Source organism: Apteryx mantelli, chromosome 1 (genome assembly GCF_036417845.1).
Source record: "Apteryx mantelli isolate bAptMan1 chromosome 1, bAptMan1.hap1, whole genome shotgun sequence".
Classification (NCBI taxonomy): domain Eukaryota; kingdom Metazoa; phylum Chordata; class Aves; order Apterygiformes; family Apterygidae; genus Apteryx; species Apteryx mantelli.
The window spans coordinates 198,396,687-198,423,959 of NC_089978.1; the positions used below are offsets into that span (position 1 = coordinate 198,396,687).

Genomic DNA, 27,273 nt, shown 5'->3' on the forward strand with positions numbered 1-27,273 from the left:
CATCTGAAAAACTTAAACATATGCATATGTTTAAATCTTTTATTACTCTATTGCAATGTTTGGCCTTACTCCTTGTTGCACTCTCCCACTTTATGCCAGTTTTAACGTACTAATGCAGTGGCTCTGGCTAAAAAGTGACCTTGCACGAATAAATTCATCATGACCTGTTGTTCTGAGGAGCTGAACATTCACCTCTGATAAACAATAAACTCTTCTTCTTCTGTTGCAAACATCAGTTTATTAGCCTGGGCTCTACTGTCTTTTCTTCAATCCCACTTCCTGCTGCTCAGTAGCCAAAGCAGCAGCATTAAGCAAAGCATTTCAGACTCTGCTCTGTAAATCTCTGGTTCCCACAACAGTAAAAGCTGATGAAAAGGTGCAATCATCCACTGAACAGCAGACCACCTACAAGGAGTGCCTCTTTGGTTCTGCAGTATAGGTTATTTATGTATCCTCTCTCTTTCCACCTGGAATTCAAGAGAGTGTTAGGCATCCAAGAGCTTAAATTCAAGCGACTTCTAAAAGACTTCTAATCTTAAGGGTTTAAACCACTTTAAAACAAGGACTTCAGGAAGCCAATCATACGGACATTTCTGAAAATATGATTCTACATTAATTTTGTTCTCTTTGTTCTCTTGTCTGTTTCTGAACTCTTTAAAAAAAAAAAAAAAGAGAGAAAGTGTTACCATGTCTGTGCACTCTCCCTGTGTAACTGACTATCTTTTTTCTGTGATGGTTTCATGTTTCCTTGCTGTTCATTTATATTTTTATTATTTTCCCAAATAACTCCTCTTTACAAGGAGGCATTCTTTGCCCTTGCCTACGGTGATGCTGCTGTGGGCTTCTCATTCCATGTGTATTTGCCATTTACTCCACATATCTAGTAAGAAACAGATTTTTTTGATGCAGTTGCCCTGCAGGCTGTGATATGTGAGGATGCAGGAAGCAGATGAGGCAAAAGGAAGACATGCCTGGACTTTTTCACTGGTCTGAGTGCACAGAACTCCTTGGAGTTCCATGTATTAAAATCTTATGCCTTGCATTTGCATCCATGTGGACGAATTTTTAATATCTCAAAATTTGGAAGACAGATGATCTTTAATATTGTTAAATACCTCATTTTTCATTATGAATTAAAACCATTTCTATGAATTATATTTGAAAAGAGTTAAGCATGTATGTTTCAATACAACAAACTATTTAAATATCCATTTGAAATATCTTGTTGGATGAAAGCTATTTGTGAAAAGAAAACTCATTATTTGGAAAAAAGTCTTTATTAAACATTTACAATATTCAACAGCAGAAAACTCAAGCGATGTATATGCAATTATAAAATGTCTTCAGAGTGTTATGGCAGGAATCTCAGACATGAGACATGGTGAAACCAATTACATTTACATTGAAGTTCAAAATATATACTTTTATCCATTACTGTATTTCTCAAAGATTTATTTAGAAAAAGGTTTACTATCAATGTCTCTTATCGCAGTTAAAAAAAAAAATCCTTCCAAAGATTCAATACACTATACAAGCAAAAAAAAAAAAAAAAAAAAAAAGAATTGCCTTCCATGTGAACCCTAACTTCTGAAATCATTTGGATGCCTCCAGTGTCTAAAGTTTTAGAATAACCAATCAGTAAGTTATTGTCATTATTCACTGTTTTTCTCTTATGCAGCTACTGAGATTCAGGCAAGCTTTCATAAGCCAATACTGCTCTTTCATAAACTGCTTGTTCCATTTCCCTGCTTTGGAAAGGTAATATCCACTAACCACATTTAATATTGGCTCTCCCCATAAACTGATCAATAAACAACGTAATCTCCAGGTTTATGAGATTTACAACTAGTGCAAATTTTTAGAGATTCAAAAAATTATCTGCAGATATTTAAATGAAATTTTAAACAAGAAATTGTATAATCTACTTTACAACCCTGAAAAATTAAAAATGTCATCTACTATCAAAATAATAATCTACTTACAAGTATTTACATCTTGCTTCTGAACTCCCTTAAAAAACAGCTGTTGTAAATATTAAGTGTTTTTGCTCTGATAGGAGGCATTTGACTTGACAGGAATTTTCTACATTAATTATCATTACAGAAACATGTCTTGAATTTGTGTAAAATACTTCTGAATGCAAAATGAAACCACAGAGTATTACTTTCTACTCTGGTAGTATTTTAAGCCATGGTATTACTATATTAGTTTGCTATCTCCAAATTTAGTAATGTAATCTGATTATGCAAGACAAAACACAGATCTGGGCAGTATAATCTGACAGTAAATTTAGAAAAGTGTATGAGTCTTTGAAAATAGACCCAGTTAATAAGTATGCTAACAATCTTTGGTCCCTTTTAGGGACACTTTAACATTTCTAAAAATGGACAACATCCCTCTCATGTTACTGTTCTCAGCCAGCTTATGTTTACACAAACTAGTGTGAGAGAACAGAAGTTTACTGACGAGCTCCTTCTCCCCATTTCTGCTGAAATCATTTATTTTAACACAGAAATGAACAAAGCAAAAGTATTCCGACTACAGAGTCAGTGTAGAGTAATCTCATCACCAGTTTAGAGTAACCTGGATAACAGCTGGATACTAAACTACTTCCATCAGCCTGAGCCAAGCAGCTTCCAATGAAAAGCTGACCACCTCCACTTGCACTCAGCTCACAAGCCTGCATGTCAGGCAAGTAGTAAACACACTGAAGCGTAATTTCTATTCATTTTAACATACAAAAACTTGAATTATGAAGAACGGAACACTTCATTTTTTTTAATGCAGTCTCTATGATCCAACTGAAATTGGACCAGTACTGTATGACTTATTAGCAAGACATCACTATACAACATCTTCAGCAACTGTAGTGTCAAAAATTTGGTAATAAACTTGATGTTTCATTCCATCTGTGATGTTATAGGACTTGATGAAGCATTCCAGCCATGGCAAGTCATCTATAAACCAAAACCAAGTTATTTTTTAATATTCATTTCTAACTTTTATAGGAGAGAAGCAGAACATGAGCAGGATCTTAGCTAGGTAATCTAAACATACACAACAGTTAACTGGAAGAAAAATGAATTACTCATTTTGAAATTAAAATTCAGAACTAGCATTCCAATTTGTATTTTAAAGGTTCCTGCACCATTTGAAATTGTGTTCAGTGACAATTAACTTCCCAAACAACCCCCAAACTTGGTAGCAGTAGTTGTTTTACAATACAGCATATATAAAGACTTTCTAATAATAAAACTAGTCTCAGTGACATGCTCATGTATTATATATATATTGTGTAAATCCCACAAATCTGCTTGTTCAGGTAAATTCTGTGTTAATTCAATCCTGAGTGTGTTCCCCTAATACTATCTTCAAAAAGATACAGAAAATATTCACCTCAAAGAGTAAAGCTTTTCAATGGCTTTCTGTGTTTCTAAAAGTGTGTGCCCAACACTGAGCTATGAATGGCTAAAATCATTAAAGGGGTTGCAGTGGATCTCATAGTATCCTGTCAATTATCAAATGGAGAAAGTTTGCTCTAATTATTAAACAAAAAAAGTTCTCAGATGTTTCCCCCAGAATCTACAGCTTGGAACGGGAAGTGAAGAAGTATTCTTTGCAGACATACAAATACCAATATTAAAATAAATGGATCCTGCATACACTCATGGAACTGAGCTGACTACAGGAAACCCCACAATCACTCTGTTATAGTGGCTGCTGGGCTTTTGATCTTCAGAGGTGTTAGTGATTTCAGAACATCAAAACCTTTCTTCTTCTTCTTCTTTTTTTTTTTTTAAAGAATCTCCTGACTGATTGTCAAATACGCTCTCCATACAACTTTATCATATTCATACATTCTTCTTTTTCTGCTTCATCCCGTAATGGAACTATCATGCTGTATTTGTGACAGCACATTTATTTCCAGTGTAGTAAAATGTCACAAACAGGGAGACAGAAGTTCAGTGCAAGAACATGGATTCCTCTCACATATTTCCTTATAAGAAGTCCTCTCTGAACACTTTTAACACAGGGACTACGGATGGACAGGTAAGACTGTCCAACCTATTGTGTTCTTTGTTCTGTATAAAGAATGCTTACAAGGCTACAGAAGTGACACTCTGACCTTTCTCATGGAAGTTCTTTGATTTAAGTTGCCTTCACTATTGTTCACTCATTGCAATATTGATAGGAGTCCTACTGTAGCTCATAGCTGCCCACTGATAGATTTGTTTATTTATTTATTTTACCATAAGGCTCAGCAGACCTAAACAATGGTGCCAAAAAGGTATCTCTAAGCAGTATATATGAGAACTCACACTACAGAACTACTAATGATGAACTACCAGTAGTTTTACGACAACAGACTAAGTAAAATATTGGTGCTGGTGTCCCCTTATTGGAGATTTCCTGACATTTCCAATGAAAAAACCTCAGATTTAAATGCTGCTATTCTATCTCTGCTCACTTTTGTCAGAAGGATTATTAATATTGTCTTGGAAGTATGGACTGACAACTGTGTATTTATCGTGTGAAAATTTTATATTAGCTACACTTGCACTACCCCAGGTTCAGTTGTAGTACTTCTGGGAAACTGCATTCTGATAAGCCTCAGAGCACTTAGACGTGGATTAAAATAAAAGGCAAAATAAAAGGCAAAACAAAAGGTAACAATGAAAGAATGGTCCTGTTGGCTTTTCCACCCTTATACCTCTCAGAATCACACCAAAAAAAAAAAAAAAAAAAAAAAGTGTGGGGGGGAATAATTTAGATGACTTCTTTCCAAGTCCAAAGAAGTGCAAGGTCCTGATTAAGCCAAATCCATTTAGAATCAACTGTAAACAAGCAAGGCAGAAAATGAGCTACAATGAAGAACCAAGTCAAATTCCAGCCTTCAGTGAATTCTCCCTGAGCTCCAACTGACTTCAGTGAAAGCTATATGTTGGGAGAATGTAAGGGAGAGGAAGAACTGATAAACAAAGAAAGATCTATTATCTATTTTATGGGCCACTTTTTTAAGGTAGGGTAAAGAAAGATTCTGGTGTGGGTGGGTCACTGACAGCCATGTGCTTTGAGAGAGTACGCTCCTGAAGTCAGAGCTGTGGCAGAGACGTATAGATAACCCTGGAGGTGTGTGGTGTGTGTAGAGCTACTTTCTGCCATAGTAGAAATACTGCAGGAAAACCTTTGCGATTGGATTTGAATGGAAACTTTTTGCCCACTTTCCATGGATATTTCCTGTAGCAAGGGATGCTCTACATCAGCATGTGCATTCAACAGCAGAAACTCAGCCAAAGCATGTGGCATAAGCTGAATTCCCTTTCAGTTTTCACTAATGTGCTGTGACATTCAGTACAGAGGTGTTCTGGTTAACTTCCACATGAATACAAATGACATGTTAATGCCTGCCTAGACATGAATGTATTCACACATCACTGCACGCTATATCAGAATTTACTGAACCATTACTTTTCTTTCTCAAAAGGGACTTTTACAATTACAGAAATGTATGAACACTAATTAATCAGAACTCCCCTCATAGACTGATGCATTTCTTAGTTCTGAGTTTTACCCATGCATAAGTTGAATCCTAAGACTATGCATATGTAATAGCAGATTGAAGGACCCATTTCCTTCCCATCCCTCTTTAAAATAATGATAAGCTAACCTAGTTTTCTTCCTGGAGGACAGAGTGTATTCATGGTCATCTGCATCTTTTGCTGAAGAAAATTATTAGTTAAGATTTCAGAGGCAGGAATTTGGAAAAACTTTTCCTGGAAGAGAACAGAAAAATCTGAGTGTTGGAGGAAGGGTAAGAAATCATTAGCCAGAACCCTGAATGCATATGCTCTTATCATTTAAGGAACCTAAAATTATCCAGATATTTAACACAACAGAATAAATATAAGATTTTTAAAACTATTCAGATACAGAAATAAAACCTGTCTGAATAAATTAAGAGTCTGTATTTCAGTATCCCTGAGTATTCAGGGACTATAGCTAACCAGAAAGCATAGTATGCTACTAAAACACCTACACACATAGGTCTGTATATATAACTGGCAGATATTCCTCATAAACCTCCATAACCAGACAATGTTATGGTGGAAGAGAATTAGTCAGTCCTCCTCAGCAGTCCCTTACTGGAGCGAGCAGAACACTTGAGGAACAAAGTCATTCAATAACAAGGGGGCATTGGAACCTGTCTTCATGCAAGTGCACTCCCTTAGTTTTTCATTTTTTTGATAGTTTTAGAAACTACAGAGAAAAGCTTATACTGTGAGATACATTTCTGAATGGAAGAGTAAATTAAAGGATAGAATAATGAAATGTTATATACACATTTATGTGTATTTTAAACCTATATACAGTAACATGACTGACAAAACTCCAATTTTCTCCAAGTTTGTTAGCTAATTTTGAGTCTCTCAAGTCTAATTGTTTTATTTCCCAAACTGAGCTCAGTCTCTCAATATTACTACATTAAACAGCTAAATTATAGTTTTTGATGGCATTTTCTGCTAATTTTTCTTCTTACTTCTCAAATTCTTCTTCACCCATTTCTAACTATATAACTTTTCAACTTTTCCCTTCAATGACTACATAAAGAAACAAAAGAAAAGAACAGAGTTTTCTTATAAAAGTGTGACTGGAAGCTAGAGTGAAGTTGCACTTCAAAGCACCCCAGTTCCTTCTCAAGCGGTGCTAAAGGACCTGAGCTTAGGCTTGGAAAGTATTGGCTTGTCTTTGAAGTACCACCAGCAGGAATGCTGGCAACTGGCACTTCAATAGAAGTTGCTTTTTCTTTTTCCTGCAGCTCAGCTGTAGCACTGAGTAGTACCTGATAAGAATCTGGGCTACTTTGAAGTATAGATTTCTGGAATTCTGAATCAAGAGATGGCTTAACATCTTTTCCCCCACCACCCTTTTGCGGTTTAGTTTCTCTAAATAAAAGGAAAAGCTACAGCAGAAGAACAAGATGACTAGCTGAAGCAGGGATCATAGTCTTGGACTTCCTTTGCTGCTTATACATTGTAGTTTAAGAAAAAAACACTTATATGTTTTCCATTATTATTGTTACTTAAAGTGTTAAAACTAAAACCAGGAAAAACAGTGCCTTGTTTTCCCAAAGTCGTTTAGTATAACGGTGAAAATATGCATTAAATAGTGTTGGTGCAGGGAAAAAAATTCCACAAAATTGTTACTCTGTCCCATTTTGGAGAAAGTTTTAACTCTGAAGTGTCACTACACTGATTAATTTCCCCTTGGGAAGATGTACTACTCCAAACATATGTTCCGAGATTCTGATATTCCCACCTGTAAATTGCTGGAACAAGAAAACACAACAAATGCACTTATATAATGACAAAGTTGCAACATAATACTAATTTATTTTAGATTATAATTCTCTTTACCACTCTTCTCACCTTGATTGTTTTTTTCTTTTCAAGATGGTCAATACACCAGCTCAAAAGTTAGGCTAATAACTGAAATGTGTGTGTGCATGGTGTGTGTGTAAATAACCCAGCAAAGGACATACCATATTTCTGCATACAAAAATACATTTGAAAGAGCAAAAGAATGAAGCAAAGGAGCAAAGGAGAAAGGAGAAAAGTTATCTTTCTCACTGACATGAACATTTGATATTTTGTATATTTGAAGATACACACACACACATATATATAAATAAGAGTACTTTACATTAACATTACCCTTTATAATCATTTAATCACCCTCAGCTTCCAATGAGATATGACATCATTCATCTTTGTAGTCAGGAAACTAAGAAATTGAGCCAGAGATCAACCTACACGTATAAGGTCAGAAAGAGTAAATCTGTAACCACACACTAAAATCTGTAATGGAATTAGGAAAGAGTGCAAACTCTTTAAGGCTGATGCTAGATGAATATAACTCATCTTTTGCCCTAGACTGGATATGTAGGAAGCAATGATCACCTCCCGTCAGTCAGAAATCCTCTACCCTCAGCATTACAAAATATCTTACAGAAATCATCTTTGTGCATAGATTGCTAATCTAATAAGAAAGTTTTTAAATTAGTGTAAAAGGAAAGAAATAACAACAAATTACGAAGTAGAAACAAATAGTAGTTATCAGTAGTTTACTGATAAACTGGGAGAATGTCCGAAGAGGATTATGCAGCAGATTGCAGACTGTCCTAGGTCTTGGTGCTTTTCAGGATCTTCATTAGTGACGTGTCTGAACGAATAGTGAATAGGCCCACTATGTCTACAGACAAAACAAAGCTTGGGGAACTTCAAGTATACTGGAGAAAAGAATTAGAATTAATGATTTTGACAAACTGGAGAGGTGTTATGACAAAAAAAGAATGTTTTCCACTGGACACATGTATAAGATGCTGCATTTAAGCAAGCCTAATCAACTGCTCAATAAAGAATGAGGAAAAATTTCTTAAAGCCAAGGTTCTGAGAGATGAAGGGGTTGTAACAACTATGCAACAGTAAGCAAAAAAATAAATCAGCACCATACTGAGTTACAAACATGGAAGCATTATCTGGCAATGCCTCAAGCAAGGGTACTGGTTTAGCCCTTCAAGGAAGATGAGGACCATCTTGGGAGAACCCAGAACAACAGTGAGGATGATCAGAGTTTATAAAACACTGTTCATAAAAGAAGATGGAAAGAATTGTGGGTTGTTTAGTCTTAAGTAGAGAAGATTACTAAACAATGTGCAGTGACAGGCAAATCATCTGTTCTTCAGTGTCTCAGACAGTAGGAATGATCTTAAGTTGTTTCAGGAAAGACTGAGGATAGGTTAATTATAAGGGCTGCAAAGTAATGCAATAAACTACCTTTTGAATCAAAGACAAAATATCTGTATAATCCTGCTTAGGATCAGGGTTCTACCCCAATGATCCTATGAAACAAAAAGCATGAATTACTGAATGGATACCTAAAACTAGAAACTATGAGTTAAGAGAGAAGTCATGAGATTTTGAACTAATCCAGAAGTATCCAGTTTCCGAATAAATTCTGAAACACTCCCATCATTCACACAGCATTCAGGCTGCATAATTTAACATAGCTAACAAAAGAGAAATTCAGCCATGGAAAAGCAAAAAAGCCTATAGAAACATGGAATGATCTACAAGTTTCAGTTTTGTCTTTATATTTTGATATGTTATACTCTTGTATTTTATTGAAAAATTCATAAAAATGACATTCTCTACATCTTCACCAATAGATAGCAGTAATAACATTATAACCATTATATCTGCCCCTATAAAAACACTGCAAAGAACACAGAATGAATACTTCTGTAGATATGTTTGCTATTTTAAAAACAAACAAAATCTCAAACCCATATAATCCATATAGTCTCCCTTTATCCAGTTTACTTACATAATCAAAAAGGTATGCATTTAGTGCTCCTGTTCCATCAACTAGTGTAAACTTCATAATAAAAACATACTGGAGTGGCACAATACCTAAAACTGAAAAAAAAAAAAAAATCTGCTTCATATAAGTGAATATGCACAACAAACCATAACTGACTATATCCCTCCTGTAATGGTAACTTACTTTAAACTTTGTAATTAAAAGTATAAATTAATAGACCAAAACTAGAGGATCTAAACATCAAAATGTGGTTCATATTTTGAGTGCACATTGCAATTTGCTCACAAAGACTTTTTTTTTTTTTTTTAAACAGATGAGACTATGAAAACACAGAAAGATTTTTTTTTAAGGGCCTATTTTCATCCTTGTAAAAGAAATACTAATGTTTGCTTAAATCCTACCCTTTTGATAGGAATCTTCTATTCCTGGTATCTTAGCCATAGAAGGTTAAAGGAGACTTGCCCTTAACGCAGTGGTAATAACATAGTATTCCATCTGAAATGTATATTCCGAAGAAAACAGTTTGTTTCATATGATGTAGTAAAATCTACCAGGCAAAGCCTTATCCAGAAAAGGGAGGAGATTTTTGCCGGCTCTGAAAATAATCCAGCATAAATACCTGACTATATTCATTCTGTCACTGGTAGCAATAACTGTCATCCAGCAAACAAAGTTCTTAAAGATACAAAGTTACTGCAACTCCACATCAATCTTTTCTAGGTACATTTATTTGAATTTGCTTGTCATTCTATTCAGCTATTCTGATATACTTGCAGACTATCATTTAGTCTGAAAATATCACTCAAAAGAATAAAATACGTAAGCTAATTTTAATGTCGGAAACCATTGATTAATTTTTTGTTTTGAGGATTAAATGCCAAATGTAGGTACTGCAACACTGTCAGTTATATATTCTGCTACATTTATTAATATAATTGTGTCAGTTTATAAAAGAAAAAAATATTCAAGCAATCCAATGGTTCTCCTAAAGTCATTACCAAACTTAGATACTGCTAGATATTCCAACATGTTATATTAGAACATGAACTGATAAACATGATGGCATTCAGTAATTTTTTCCTTAATATGTAAACTAGTACCAAAGTTTCGAGCTCCATTTTCCCTCCATCAATTGAACATGCTCACTAAATAAAGCAACACAAGGAATGCACAAAGCAAAACTTTGGTATAAGCCCTTTTATTTGAACATCACTTCTTTCAGATTCTTTACAATATGCTTTGTATTGATAAGGCTTACAGAAGATAAAAGTCTAACTAGTACTCATGGTTAAATAAGATTCTCTTTACTTCAAGTTTTAAAAACTGCATCTTCAAAAAGAAAGGCATGGCTCTTGCTTATGGTGCTGCATTCATGTGCACAGTTTAGAAACGACATCTGTATTGATGCAACAAAAGATTCATTACATCTGTGCTATGGTGCTTGTTACTAGTGACACCTACTGAAAAAGAAATTTTTCTACACACAAAATACTTTAAATCATATTATAATTATTTCAAAAGTAATTACGTAATTTTAACCTGCAAAAGGTGAATATATTTTACAGCTTCATACTCAATTATAACCTCAACTTAAAAGCATTCAGTACCAAATTGCAGCCCAGAAATGAAACTATTTTGTAATATACACTTAAGAATCAAGGCACAAAAATATTTTGGGACACAGTCCTGTCAGCTAACCTTGTGCTATTTCAGTCGGTTCCCAGGATGGTCGTTGTTCTGCTGCAAGGGAACTTAGACTCTTGATAGTCTTTGGAGTTGAACACTGCTTGCACCTAGCATTTAAAACAAGATACTGAGACTACTCAAACACTTAAGTGCTTATACTAGTAGTATTCTGCATAGAAAAAAATCATTCAGGTTTCCTTACTCAATGGGAGTAAAAAAAAAGTATCTATACTGCTGTTTAAAAGAACTATTTTTAAGCACACAGAAGTCTTAGACCACAAAAATCCTAATGCTGCTTATGAATCATCACTAAAGAAATAAATCATTTTGGTCTGGAAAAGACTACCTCACAGAATAGAAAGGAAGACAACTGTACATCAGTACATGGCTAAACACATGTATGTCGACACTTTATTTAACAATACACACAACATATCACTTTGTAATAGTGGCAACATATGAAGTTGTAGTATGCACTAAAACACAGCAGCATTAGTAGAGAAATTTGGCTTTATCTACATCCAAACATATTTTAAGCACTAGTTATTAAAACTACCTTTTCTTTTTATCACTGGAGTATTTATGTATGACTATAAACTTTATACAATGTAAGATAGTAAGTAAATGCCTCAAGCAGATAAAAATATCAGAAGAGCTGTTTTCAAAGTTGCTTTCATTTGCCTCAGGAAACAAAATTACAACACCACCATTTTTTCCAAAGTAAGCTTCTGTGCCAGTATATCACAGTTAGAATTTTAAATAGACATTTATTGTCTTTTAGAATTACAAGCAAAGCAGGTCATATAAAAATCAGTAGCCCTAATTGTACTCTCAAGTGATATAAAACCAAAAACAAACATACAAAGCTTGGCTTTAGATTCTGTTGTTTTTTTTTTTAAATTTATTTATACATAAATATAAAACTTCAAGGCAAATCATCATGTCATTTAAGTACCTATTTAGACTATCTGATAGAATACACCAAAGTAATAATAACAAGTTTTAAATAGATCACTAACAAATCCACATTAGAGATTCAAGCTCATTCTTAGAGCAAAAATAACTTTGATTTTAGTTCTACTATACAAAATCTTTTTTTAAACTTTGCTAAATATATGGAACTGGTAAAAAAGTATGCAGAACAAGGTTCTGAAGTCCCAATATACTTTTCAGGTTCCTTCCTAAATTTCCCGTCCTATAAAGAGCTATTCTATTCATGGAATATCATATGGAGCACTGGCTTTTACAATACAGCCATTTAAACAGGGAACCATCTCTGAAGATGAATTGTGAGTAGTTGGGGAAATACATGCGTTATGAAAGTGCAAGGGGAAATACATTGTCCTGGTGAAGATCCACTCCTAGTAGGAATCCCCATATATTGCCTTTATTTCAAAAAGCTGTAGGCAGCCATATCTGGAAAGGTCAAGACAATATATGACAAACAGAAATACTTATCTGTAATTCATTTTCTCAGGAGCTTATGGAAGGCTTTAGGGTTCAAGTAAGATATGCAATATAGTGCTGCACAGAAAAAAATTTTACTGCCTACAGGACTGGAAGCAGTGCAATAAAGTGCTGTGCTTGAACTAATTAGAACTGTGGAGAGGGAGGAATCCATAGCTTGCCTGAAGTAGTTTGGTAACTGCATGCTGCTGTGCCGTACTGGGAAAACATACTGCTGCCAGCTCTCAATGAGCAGGAATTTCTAATATGGTGCATGCACAGGTAGGTCTGGCATCTGTGCTGTGCCGTGCAATCATATTCCACAGCTCTGGAAATTCGGACTTCAGGTTCCCTCCCCCCCTTACCTTAGTGTTTTTTGGTTTTTTTTTTTGTTTTGTTTTTACAGTGACTGGCATCCACAAATAGGTTAGGCATTTTGCAGTGTTGTGGATCTCAATAAATAAATAAAAAGAAAAGATCGTCTTTCTTTCAAAATCTCATCTTTCTTTCAAAACCCAAGTTTTTCTCACCTCTAGGAACGAGGGAGAGAATGACATTTGGATTGATACCCTGAAACCATTTTGTGGGCCTCTATTTAAACATTAACCTGTGTCCAAGACTGGTTTACACTTTACAAGGATGAAATGTTTCAGTTTTAGTCTAAAGAATAAGACCATCTGTACAGAAAATGGAATATCTGGACTAAAAGCAAGAGATTTAGGCTTTTTGTAACCTAAAAAAACCTCATAACCACATTCTGTCATTACAGTATAATGCCCTAACCACAGACCATAGGCAAGGCTGAAACTGGGGTGCTGCATAATTAAGGGTGTAAGACATATAAAAGCAAGTGACCAAGATAAAGCCTAACTGAAGTCCAGCCACGAGGATACTTTGATATGAGGCAGTAGTCTGACATTTCATCCCTGCTCTTACTATTGCTCATCACTGTATGTATTTTGCATTAAAGAATCTTTGGATTAGTTATCCCTTGAGTACTGTTGTTTGAATTATTGAAGGAAATGATCTCTATCCAGTACTGAAACTTCTACAATATAAACAAATACTTTTAACCTACCCATAATATTTTACACTCCCCTGTAAAAGAAATGGAGCTGAAAGATCTAATAATTCAAGATCATCTTCAGTGGATCTCACAGGAATAACACATTTAAATCTTCTTGAAAGCTTCCAGACTTCTTTTAGTGTTCCACCTATTAAAAACAGAAAAATGTTTTCTTAAGCTGTATTCAAGAGTAAATTGAACACATTGCATTTCTTGGCTACCTGAATGGCAATTTCAGGGCCTCCAATAACAAAAATTATGAGACATATTATAGAAAACTGAAAAAACAATCCTTCACTTTGACTCTAACTCAACGACAGAATTAATATAGAATTAAGATGGCCATTTATCATAGCAGATATTTTAATATCTTTCTGATAGTTATCATTGTTATCATGAAGTATATTTAATTAGTATCACTTTAATACCATATTTAATATGATTTTAATAGTTGTTTTCTTTCTTGGAAAAAAAACCCTTGGAAAAAAATTCAAGAAAGAATACAGTGATTTTGTGCAATTGCTCCTAAGGAACTGTTATTCCAACCCTTAAGAGGCATTAAACAATTTTTAACCAACACTTAAGAAAAAGTGACATTATAATTAACACTAAATGCAGGAGTATAAACTTGATCTGAATTTGAGTGCTACTAATTTGGAGCCATGTTTTGGAGCCATGAATACAGCAGAAATATTAAGACTGGAACCATGTGATTTTCCAATTCTAATGACAGGAAAAAGCTCTTTAAAATTTATTATAGATCATGTATCTATAATAAATATAAGTTACCATGTCTTCAACCTCTGTTGTATGGACTGCAGAACTGATTCTATAATCTTTTTGACATTTGACCAATTCAGTGGAAATGTAATAAATTTATTAGTATACAGAGAACAGTTTTTGGTTGGAAATAACAACTTGATAAAAATATATGATTTAATCAGCTCATGAACAACAGATAATAGGAAAAAAAAAAGTGAGGAAACTGTTTTAAAATAAATATTTTCTACGATGACAGCATTGCTTACCACTAGCTATAATTAAGATCTTTCAAAGACTTTATAACAGTATGGCACTGGGCTGTAAAATGTATTATACTTATTCATTACTTGTATTGCAGAAACAACCAGAGAAGAAAATGAAATCAATAAAGCTGCATTATCACTGGTGATGTAAAAACACACTATTGTGAAACCTCCTCAATAAATTTACCTCCTAATGATTAAAAAAATAACAAGAAAACAAACAAACGAAAATGGACAGAGGTTTGAAATGCCTTCTCAAAAGGTCAGAAAACAAAGGTCCTCCAAGGCCAGTGACACTGTTAAAGCCTCTCAAATACATCCGAAATCTCATTTAAGGGATTTAAAAACAAAATTCAAGGTAGCCTTAACTATAGCATTTCTAAGAGACCTCTGGAATTTCAACGTATTCACAAAACAAAGTTGCACCTAGAGAACGTATTCTGGCTCCCAAGAGATCAGTGTAAAACATACAGAATTATCAGTGGTTAACAATGATATGAATCACAGGAATTTCATGTATAAAAAAATGAAGATATGCAATGAGCATTACTCTACTTGTTAACTGTGACATTTCCTTACTCTTCAGTACAAGTCATCTGTAGCAACAGTTATGGCTTCCCCTCATCCCTTCGTGTACGGTCACCTAAAAATTCTGTCCTTTATCCAACTCCTTCCTCAATTTCAGCCCTACAAATGCCAAACATTCCAAAAGAACTTCTTTTTCCAGCATAATGACTATGGGAAAGAATACAGTCTTGGATTGTACAAGAGCAAATTGCTTGTATTTAACAAACAAGAGTAGAATCTAGATCACGTCCACCTAATAATTGCCATAATGCATTGCCCTTTGAGGGTTTTTTATATCTGGAAAAATGCTGGGAAGATTTCTAGGGAGGCTTCGAAATCTCCACTTTCAAGAACTAATCATTGTTTTGGAAAAAAAAAGAGCCAAAACACTGGTTTCTAAATCTCTAAAGCTCTTTCAGTATATGGAAGAATTGCGATTATTCCTTTTCCTTGTGCTCCAACATGGACCACACACATCCACACAAACACATACTTAGTTGTGGGAAGTTAAAATCTGAAAAAAGATTTACTAAGTTATGTTGTTTAATTATTTTAGGAGAAAAGAGTAGACATAGGAGTTCTTTTTCTTTTGTTTTCATAAAAATAAGGTTAGATTGCAATCTAATTTGGAATATGTCAGAAATAAGGCAGCTATCAGAACCAGTCAAATAAAAAATAGCAGAAAACAGAAGGGGTTTTCTCACTGAGCCTCACGCAAAAGACCAACCGACTCACTTTTGCTTATTCACACCAGTGCTTGAGTACCATTGAGGACCTTGTTTTAAACTCAATAAATATACGCAAATAATACCATTTTAATCTCATTCTATTCAAAACATTCCTTATTTGTATTCTTGCTTAAATTGCTTTGTTTAAAGTTCAGTGGCTATTTCTCTTGCCTGAGGCAAATCTGACCAAAAAAAGAAAATAAATGCTGTGAGAAGCTTTATTTATCTGAAACAACACTGACATCCAGAGGCTGACAAAGTTAATTGTAGCCTTGCACTGCCAAAGGCCCTCCAAACCTTTTCTGTGTCAATACTAAAAATATTTTTTAGAACATTCCAACCAGATTCCAAATGAGAACTGAAAATCAATAAGCACAGCTGGAAAACAACATACTCAGATTTGAATTTTAACAGAACCAACAATAGAACCTTAACGTTTTAGGCCATTGTAGACGACCTTCCTCTGTTCACACAACAAAGTTCCAGCTGAGTCTTTCTTTTCTTTGAAGATGCCTTTATGATCAACACTATTTGCACTGAACATAAATCAGAATGGACTCTGTGCCATAGGAAGTGGTATATTTGTAGTTATTTATCTTACCTTCTGTATTTTATTTATCTTACCTTCTATCATAAGCAAAGTTTCTTCAGGCTCTTGAAGCATTTCATCATGCTTTACAAAATGAATAGCTATTTTTCTTTGTTTCTGATCTTGTGTAGTCCACATTACAGAATCATACCAGGATGTATTGCGTAATTCTGGATTTGGGGCAGTAGCTGCAGCATCTTGTAAAATTAAGTCAAAGTCATCTCCATTTGGAACTTCTTTCCTAAAACCATTTCCAAAATGAGTAAGTAAATAATAACAGCTTCTCCTTAGGCAACCTAGCAGTAAAGGTGGCAGAATTCTGGATAAATACTAAAATATAGTCATGAAAATTAAAGCATATACAGAAAAAATAACTTTTCTTTGCTGATCTTTGTTGTATCAGTATATGTATTTAGGGTTGTATACCTCATATGTAGAAGTGCTATGTAAATTAAATCAAGACAATTCAGCTCCATGTTAGTAGACATGCTAAGTAATCTAATCTTACCTGGGAGCAGAGACAGCCTAATAGCTTCATCCACACATATGTAAATCAATGAAAAACAAATCAGTTTCATGGGATTTCAGATGGGCCTTAAAAAGGCCACACAACTGCACACCACTTTATTAGAGTGGAAAGGCTATATAAGCCCATATAGCTTCAAGTTTTATGTTCTAGACTATTTTATTTTGCACATTATGAAAAAAAAAAGATCAGGAGCAGGATAGCTTCACACATGGACTGTAAAGGGAAAACCTGCAACTCTGCATCACACAGTCTCTTTCCTGTCCTGGTAGAGTATGACAACAATGCATTTCCAGTTGTCTCCTCCCCAGAGGAGCAACGCAGGCCATCCAAATTTTATGAATATTATCAGCAGCAGGCAAAGAGCCAGTGGTAGGCACAAAGTGTTTTAGAACACTTTCTCCTATGCAAGACAGCCCTGCAGGATTCAGGTGGGATATGAACTGTGACAAAAAGCAGGATAATGGAAAAAAAAGCCAAAGCTTGGGCTACTTCATAAAACACCGAAATAAAGTAGGTGGCAAGTTTTGGAGTGGACTTAAAGAGGAAATAACAGTTCCTGCAGCTTATTTTGAAAATCTCTCTTTCAGCCCTCAAAACAGCTACTTTTACCAGTGAATAGGATAATTCCTGCCTATGAAATCAAACTCGAATATTCTTCTGCTCGAACTGCAAATTAGCATACAAGAAGTCTTGCTGAAATTGCATTTTCATTTCATGAATGCAATACTGTTCACATGACCTCCTTTCATCTGTGTTCCTGGATTACTACTATACATTCAAAAGCAATGGACCTAACATAATAGGTCATCTTCCCATTAAATTCTTCCGACCTCTAAAATCTGCCTGTAGAATTCCCACACAGCAAGTAGCAGAGGCAAGAACAGAATTAATTTTAAGTTCTTTCTGCCATGACAGAATACATAGTAGGGAAGGACGCCCCCAAATCATGTTTCCTTCCCTGGTCCCTTAATTCACCCAACTCAGGCTGCAGTACAGCTCTACTATATTTCACCAATTCCCTCCACCTGATGAATAAAGTTGAGAAAAAAAGAAGACAAATTTCCAGAAAAGTGCTGCAAATAGTCCCATCATTGCAGCAGGATGGTAGGAGGAGGAGGAAATATGCTAAATGAAGCCTTACAAATCTTAAAGTCTGCCCTAATTCTGTAGCAAAGACAAGGCAGCAAAATGTGAAATAGGAGGAGACTGAAATTAAAAGAAATGAAAAATCTGACAAGGGAAGAATACATAAAAAGACTACAAAAGTCAAGGAAAATTGTGGAGTAGGGATAAAGTTCATAAGAAACATGCTAACTTCTATCGATAGACTCTTTTCACTATACAGAGTTAGCAAATATATTGAAAAAGAAACAAAATTGGCAGAGACAGTTTGTCATTATTTCCTTTTTCATTTGGTAGTAAAGACCATGTACTTGTATTTTGTCAAGATGATGAAGCAGTTTCTCATGCATTAGCATCCGAGGGAACATTATAACATCTGTTACAGAAAAATATTTTTAAAGCAGCAAGCATGACAGTTTGTACCCAAGAGCCTTAAGAGAAAGCTAGTAGAGGCACTTTCTTATCTCAGTGATATTCATATCTAGGAAAATTTGATTATGTGAGAAATTCCCAAAGGCTAGGAGAATGCTAACTTGCCATCATGTAAAAAAGGCAACAGTTCACACCAGTAACTATAAAACTGATAGTCTAACAACAGTCCTAAGCAAAGTCAGGCAAAAAAAAAGTGATAGTCCATATCAAACAAACTTACTTTCATTTTTAGATGAGATTACAAAGTTAATATTTATAAGCTAAAGTCACAACAGATTTTTTTTTTTCTGGTAAGATTATTTGACTGAGCATTATATGATACAATGACAGTACAGATTTACAAGGGAAATATCAAGGATAGAACAGTCAGAATGAACTGAGCTGGTCAGAAAAAAAGACAAAACTACCAAGGTGAACACTATTTCCCTAGTATTTTTGGATCAGGATGAGATGCCTTCCCTGGAAGATACACTTTAGCCAAAGAGATTTTATTCTTTAATGAAGACCATGACTTGGGAGACCATGACACCTCTTTGCATATTTAAAAATGCATGAGAAACATGTACTTAAATATAAAGCTCATTGCCAAATCTGGAAACAAAAAAACCCTAGAGTTTTGAAAGCACTGAAAAGGATACTGAAAGAATAACTCATTTGATGATTTCAAATTTTGCTACCTAATATCAGTGAGCTTCAAACCTTTGCTTGAAATGAAAGGTTAAAATTCAGCTCATTTTACATGAAAAGGATGAAAATACACTGAAAATCGAGACATCTTAAAACATATAGAATAATTTCTAAATTACTTATTGTGTAAAACACTTACAAAGAGTTGCATTTGGAACAGTAAAGTTTAATACACTGATGGAGCTTCTGAGGTTTAAAAGTTCTCAGCTTTGCTCTAATGCGGTACTGTTGAGGAGCAGTGCTGTTCAGAATGGTTTTCAGTCCTGTGTTATTCAAATCCTGATGATCTGTTAGTACTGCAGAACAAAAAGAGCCCACATACTCCTATTAAAATACATAATATTCGGAATATGGGGAACAGACATCACAGGTACACAGTTAAAGCATTTGCCCTAATCCCCTGCTTCCCCCCACTCCTGGAACAATTGGTTCTTAAACCCTACAATTATGGTACGACAACACCCTGATCTCACAATGGGATGAAATTCATTAATATAAATAGTCCCCTTGTTTCCACAGGAAGAATATTTGAGTGTAAGTTTAGAATAGCAGGATGATCAGGAGATCACAGTCAAGGACATGCCATGATCCTATGCTATGATGCTACACTCAGCCAGTAAGCCTTGATACAGACCAAGCACAAAAATAATATAAAGAAACTGCTCTTATAAAACTAGCCCGTTTAGTTTAGCTACAACCTGCATTTGGTAACTCAGCTAGTAGCTGCCATCCGATTTAAGTTGCTATCCAAGTTAGATTTGCAAACAATGGGTAAAATGAAATGGTCACTTAAAATACTTAAACCATTTCTGTCGGTTTTTCTGAAGAGGGCTGCAAGAGCAGGTATTAAATCAGCTAAAAGAAAATCCTGAAGACTATATACAGTTGCAACCTCAATTTCATCAATACAACATGTTACTGCAGCCTTTAAGATAAACCACAACAGGCTGCAGGAACATTGTGTACTTGAGGGTGTAGAAATTTAACATGCAGAAAAAAGACAAGTGAAAGTAGAATATATAAAGATACTTTATACCTTAAAAAAATGGAATAAAAACAATTCAACATTCATAAACTTAGAATCACAGATGCTTGAATAGATCTTACTATTACTTCAACCCTTTGGGTTCATGTCTCAAAAACTTTTCATGTTCTTCAGTAAAAATAAAATTCATCTTGAGATCAATATTTCCTACCTGTTACAGATAATTGCTGACATCTCTGTAAGTGTGACTGAAGATCTAAAAAATCAAGAAGAATTTTCTAATTATTTTCTTTCCTTCTTTATCATGTGGACACACAAAAACGCATATGTATACAACAAGAAGCTAAGCAAAAGACAGTGGAAATCCTAATAATGTATGAAAATAATATAACAAAAGAAAGGAAAGCAAGCAGGAAACTTAAATATGTGATGTTAAAAGCTTACATATTTGAGGAAAAATTACTGCATGTATTAAGTAGCATTGCCATTCAAACTGAACACTTTCTGAAGGTATATTATGGTTGCTGCTTATCTAAACTTTATTCATTCTCATCAAGCAACCTTTCTGGTCAAGAAGGTAAACACATTACTCTAAAAACATACGGACTGCTTGGTCCCTCCTCTGAGCAACTGGATCTACTGCACATACACAGTGCAGTAAATCTGTGCAAAATTATTTTTAAATTTGCAATGAGTTTTGTTCTAGAAATGTTTACTTATGCTTGACTTTTGCAGTATTTTAAAATATACTGTCACACTATCTTACTAATGGCTAAGTATCTTAGGATTTTAAAAGCTACAATCAAGATGGAGTCCATGTACAACTCGGTTTGGAGTTTAATCTCATTTTTAGTTATTTTTATTCTGGGATGAAAACAATATTCAAAGAATAACACTGGATGACAATTTAACATAGATAAAATTGACTATTATAAAATCAAATAATTTATGCATCTCAGTCCAAGTTACTTTTTATTCTTGGAGCCATTTGGAACAGACAGAATGCTGTAAATTGGCTGCTGTTCTTTTCCAATTTTCAGCCCCTGGATTTGCTACCCTTCTTCAAGAAAATTGCTATGTTTCAGGTCACAAAAAAAGACGACTAAACATCATCATAGATGATAACTTGCTATTCTATGTAGTACTCCATTTATATTTGATGTTTGTAGAGGAGAAATTTCAACTTTTCTGGTTGTAATGTTTCTCTGCTGTTCATATTCCCAGAAGTAACATCTGTTTTTTATTCATCAGTTTTGATAGTTCATATCTGTTTTTAAAGTTATTTTATGTAACATCTGGCTAGAATTAATTCAATCCAATGCATGCACAAATATAGCAAAAAATTACTTTTTTCAAATTCTAAGGCTCTAATTGTGCCAAAGGAATCGAATGCTGAAGAACTATTATAAGATGCAGTGTCCAGTTCCTTCTGTGTTTAGGGAAGACTCTTCTTCTTCTCATGGTCATCTCTAATGCTGCTCTAAGTTATCTACTGAGTCTTTCAGTATAACAGTTATCAGTTGCAAGGACCTTCATTTATATGAAATAATATATATCATAGGTTTAAGTTTGCTTTCACAGACTTGCACCCAGCACATACTAGTACAACTTTCCACTCAAAAATGAGTCTGGTGAATTTTTCTGAACCTAATCATTTTTCTTATCCCTAAACATTCTTCTTTGTATTTCATAGACCAGAATATCAGTAAACATGCATCTCAGAAAGAAAATGCCATATATCCCAGTATATATGATTTCTCTGAAGGAAAAGTTTTCTGTTAATTACCAGGACACTTGTTCTTTTCATTAGCAGAAGCTGTGGACATTAACTCTAGGAATAATTAATGCATTATTGATGTAGTTTTTGCTCTCACTGAAAGTTCATAAATTATATCAATTTCTTAAAAGAAGCAAGTACTACATGAGAATTTAATTTAAAAGAAAGCTCGGATCCTTTCTCTTGGTCTTGTATTAGTTCTAATATTTTGTCATTGCAGTACAAGCTGTGAGCTGTCATGATCTCCTAAATTTTTCTATCTCCTAAATGTTTTTCTATGGCATTCCACTCACTACAAAAAGAATTTGATGTGTGAGATAGTAATTTAAAATGTATTTTGTGTGTGAACCCAAGATTTACTGTAAATATCTTCCTTCATATAACTATATATATATACATATATTTAATTAAGAAGTGCTATGGTTTTGAAAAAATCACATTATCTCAAAAACTTAAATTCTACAAAAAGGTAGGGTTTTGACTAATGAGAGATTTATGGAATTACCTTCCAAAATATAAAGCAAATAACACTTACGATATGAACAGAAAGCAGATACTAGAACTACAGTTCTTCAAAGCAGAGGCACTGATCATTTTGTTACTATTCCCATCAGTTACCATAGAAAATTGGTAGTTTTTTCTTGAATAGGTTTTCTTAAGCCAGAATTCTGATTTTATCAATAGCCTTTTTAATGAAGCCTTCATCAGCAATACAAAACAATAAAAAGAAAGCAGCCACTTGAGGACTATTTATTACTGTTATTCCAGTGCCTAAAAGCTTACATCCAAGACTTCCATTATAATACGTTCTACACAAACATAATAGAAAATATGTGCCAAAAAGTTTATCACCTAGAGACACTAATACCTTTAAAGATCCTGTACTGAGCTTCTTAAATATCACCATAGGACAGTTCTTTCAGGCAAAAGAAGGGACTAAGGTTGATACAGCTTTTATCTGGTAAACTGTCTGTGAGATACTACTTTTCCATTGTACTGCACCTTGCAGCTCTGCCAGTGACACATCTTTCCATCTAACAGCTTCAGAAGGGTTCATCAGAAAGCAGCTGTATGGTGTTTTCAGTGCCTGTGTCTGAGGAATCCTCCTTTAGACAGAGGGAGTTCCATCACTCTGCCCTGTGATCTAATATAGTATGATTAAGAACACGGTTAGTGTTTAAAAATTTATTCACTACCTTTTATGAAAATATGTTTCCATCTATACGAAAGGATTCCACTGTGAGACAGGATAGGATGATGTCAGTTTTCTGTCTAATAATCCAAAAGAATTCTCAAATGCTTCATATGGGAGAATGACATTACACATCATCTTTAGAAAAGCAATAAACATAACCTTATCTTGACTATATTTAAATATATGTTAGAAGAAAGAACAAATCAGTTTTCAATTGCTCTTACCTGTAACATTGCTAAAAATGCCATCTAATTCCACTGAAGACATGCTTTCCATATTCTGACTGTCTGCCAGATCCACAGATTCCAAGAATCTAAAAATAAATGGAAGAAAATTTTATAAACCTTGTGAAATCTCTCCCTCCCTCTCCCACCCACCTTGTTTACTAATACACAGGTATAATGTTCAGACATAACAGAATCTCCAGCAGAGACACAAAACTCAATGAAGCCAAAAGTTGCAGGAGTCTATATTAATGATGCAGGTGAGACACTCCTTTCCAAATCACTTCTGTAACTTTAAACCCAATACAGTGCCAAAAGACATCTGTACTGCTGGAAACTAAGAATTTCTGATAAAAGAAAAAAGATTTTGGTCACTAAGCCATTCCTTACACATATAACTCAGTTCAATAAAGCATTTAAATTTTATGCTTCATTTCAAACAAGTTTTAAGTCTCACCAATTTCAAATAAGACATATGCACATACTTAAAACATGCTCAATTCTTTGCTTAACTGTAGCTTTTATCTTTAAAAGATTGTATGTCACTATAAAACAGAATAGTTATGTTAATGCAGCCAGGCCATATTATTAGAGAATTATAAAACAGAAATCTTAATCCCTGCTGTATTTTCCATTTGAAAAATTACCTGTCACTTACCTATCCTCCCAAACATCTATTCTTCACCTTAGTAGTGCTAAACACACATCCTGTTCCAGAGTTTCTGGTTCTCACATACATTTACAGTTCTAAACTGTACAGTTGTAACATTAGCCTCGAGTTTTCTGGGATCATCTAGAAAATATATTTAGAACTTACGCTTTTAGTTCCTTAACATCTGGGTTACTTTCTGGCAAGACTCCTATTCCTCGACCGTAACAGGTGCCACCATGAAGATGGAATTCTACATGCGACACATCTTGGTTGTCAGCACTTGCTTGCTTTGTGTGAATACTGTAAATTCTCAGAAAACTTCCAATCTTAAGTGTGGGGGGAAAAAAAAAGAGTGACTTGATAAAACAATGTTAGCTATTTCCTTGGAAAATCCTAAGCAACCTAAACCTCTCTCCCAGTTTTCACACAATGCCAGAATCACTGAGGTTGAAAGGGACCTCTGGAGAATGCCTAGGTCAACCCCACTACTCAAAGTAGGGACAACTAGGAAAGGTTGCCGAGGGCCATGTCCAGTCAGATTTTGAATATCTCAAGGATGGAGACTTCACAGCCTCTTTGGACAACATGTCTGTTTTGCTTTATCCAATAACATCACTGGTGGCAAAGGCTGCAGTCAGAACCAGGGTAAGTATTCTCACAAAATCTCAAGCAGACTTAAGAAGACAGATCAAGAGAGCCAACAGATTCTTTTCCTGAGGGCACAGTTTGTTTTCTGTACTCACAATACGACCCTCCAGAGACTGCCAGGATGTGATTTGTCCATGCATGATAGCACTAAGCAGTTGATCTCATGCCCGTCATCATACACAGCATATCTGTATTTATGTATACACACAAACACATCTGCTTACACACATTTTTTCCTCTATCATATCTTACACTTACAAAACAAATAAACTATTTTTACAGCACCAGAACAAAAAGCCAACACCTTTTAGAGCTTCAATGATAGAGTTAGGAATAGTGTCAAAATCTGATTCTCTCCTCCAATTTTCTTCCTGTTTTGCTTAGAATTAATTTCTGCTCTCTGAAACAGTTTTGTCAAGTTACACCAAAAAATATAAGTTAACTTACACATGTAGCTACTAAGAAAGAAGTTAGAGTGGTGACCTTTGAACACATTTTTACAACTTCGCTTGTATTTTAAAATACAACTGCACTCACTTCCCTGCCCCCCTCCCTCCATTTTAAAGGTGGATAATCTGGAGATTTAATTTTGTTTTTAATTCCCCTTTGCTGTGGTCTAAAGGCTTTTGAATCCAATTTGCTAGTATCCAAATAAGTTTCATAAAGTACAACCTAAGATCCAGCTGATAGCTGGTGAGCTACACACATTCAATAACGTGGATTAATATTTGTTCTAAGTATTTTTTAAATAACACTACATAAGTAATAAATTATTTTAAATTGACTTCAATTAACATTAATATAACAGCAGCCAGGCTGTTACATCTTATTTCAGCTTCAATTCCCACTTTAGATACACTTAAGAGCCAGTGATGGAGTAACTTTAACCAGTAGAGACCTAAAAAGTGTGCTCAGTAGGCTGGACTGGCCATGTCTTAAGATGACACTTATACACATATGCATTTACGCATAAAAGCAGATTGAGCAGCAGATAAAGATGATCATTTCCCCAGCAATGTGAGCTAAACTTGAAGTACAGTGTGAAGGTTATTTTTTTTTCTTTTTACTTTCACATTTCTTATAAAGCACCAATTCCTGTCTTACTGATAAGAAAATCAGATGGTTTAATTATAGTTAAAAAAAAAAAAACCACATCTTAAAGCCAGCTAAAACATATAAAGCACACTTTTACTTCATTATTTTGATTAGGACAGTTTCAACGAGAGTTAACTGTCATTATTGAAAGACATTTTCATTAATTTAATTAGATTATCTTGTTTTTCCCATCCTCCCCTTCTATATGAAGTAATTTGCTTTTCAGTTATGAAAGTAGATTTTTTTTTCTGTTAACGGAGTCTGCTCATCTGTTCTAAAACCAGTCAAGAATCTTAAGTTCATAGGTTTTCTGTGGGAAGGAAAGTAATGAACATAAAATATATGTGAAACTAAAGAATATACCATTGTATCACTGCTTGCATTAATTGAACCTATACCCGGCAATAAGCTCATAATAACAAGCTTTTGTAGCAAAGACCCGATTATGGTAATAAACACCCTCTGTAGCACTTTTTTCCCCCCACTCTCCATCCCTGAAACAGGCACATTCCTTACAGGTGTATATATAAATAAGGTACTGCATCTCCAGCATCTCCAGTGATATGTAAGAATGGCACTTCAGGACAAATTCCGCAAACTCCTTGGGTCCTCCTTTCCCTTCTATTCCTAAGCTCCAACAGAACCACACAAGCATGCAAGAAGGCCCACTGATACCAAAAGGACAGCTTGCATGTTAAGATTGCAGTTAAGATGCTTATCTGGAAGCCTTTTTTTCTTTCCAAGTGCTAAACTTCATTTGAATATGTTCTTAATAATGTTCTTCCCTCCCTTCTATCCCACCTTGCATAATTGAGACTGTGTTACCAACACTGGGAAAAAGCTGCTCTGTATAACTGAGAACAGAAAAGTGGAAGTGGAGATAACTACAGAAGTAGAATACAATCCATATTGTGAAACAGTTAATAAGACTCTTTAAATAAAAAATTATGACACCATCCCTTAGCTCAGAAACTAAAAGATAAAATAGCTAGAAAAAAAAAATCTTGCAGCAAGAACACAAGAAACCTGAAAGATGCCAATTAAAAAGAGTTGAAAGGCTGCAACCAGGAAAGGTCAATTAAAAAAATTCTCAAAATCTTAAGTGTGAGTAAGTGCAGACCACTCATTTGTAGACTCCTACTTATTTATGTACCATTTATTTACGGTCAACTTAATCGTAGACCATTTAGTTAAATGGAGCTTTATAGGAAGAACTTTGAAAAGCCTCAAGAAGTTGGTACCTGTTCAAGATAAGATGGAACTGCATGGTATTATAGCATTGCATAGGTACTATCTACCACTATCTATCTACTTCATAATAGAGAATAAATTTCAGGAAAATTTTAAAAGTAAAATCATGCTATTTTTAAGATGCTTGAAAGAACTAAAATAATCATAAAAATATGATATTAAAAAGATTCTTAGAGGAAGTTTTCGGA

The 27,273-nt window shown here is 34.5% G+C and overlaps 1 protein-coding gene across 4 annotated transcripts in view; it reads right to left on the bottom strand.

Moving 5' to 3' along the window:
* Nucleotides 1-1,258: 1,258 nt before the first annotated feature.
* The window catches only part of POT1 (protection of telomeres 1), an 86,779-nt gene continuing 60,764 nt past the window's right edge, over nt 1,259-27,273 (bottom strand). For 3 of the 4 annotated variants that reach the window (XM_067315513.1, XM_067315498.1, XM_067315519.1), the window contains 10 exons: nt 24,257-24,417; nt 23,440-23,528; nt 20,455-20,499; nt 19,398-19,554; nt 16,524-16,729; nt 13,592-13,727; nt 11,080-11,174; nt 9,385-9,476; nt 5,669-5,774; nt 1,259-2,957 (listed from right to left, as the gene is read on the bottom strand). In XM_067315513.1, coding sequence (XP_067171614.1) covers nt 2,845-2,957; nt 5,669-5,774; nt 9,385-9,476; nt 11,080-11,174; nt 13,592-13,727; nt 16,524-16,729; nt 19,398-19,554; nt 20,455-20,499; nt 23,440-23,528; nt 24,257-24,417 — 1,200 coding nt within the window. In that variant the 3' untranslated portion in view covers nt 1,259-2,844. The remainder of the gene's footprint in view (nt 2,958-5,668; nt 5,775-9,384; nt 9,477-11,079; nt 11,175-13,591; nt 13,728-16,523; nt 16,730-19,397; nt 19,555-20,454; nt 20,500-23,439; nt 23,529-24,256; nt 24,418-27,273) is intronic. The other variant, XM_067315506.1, reaches the window with a different exon arrangement.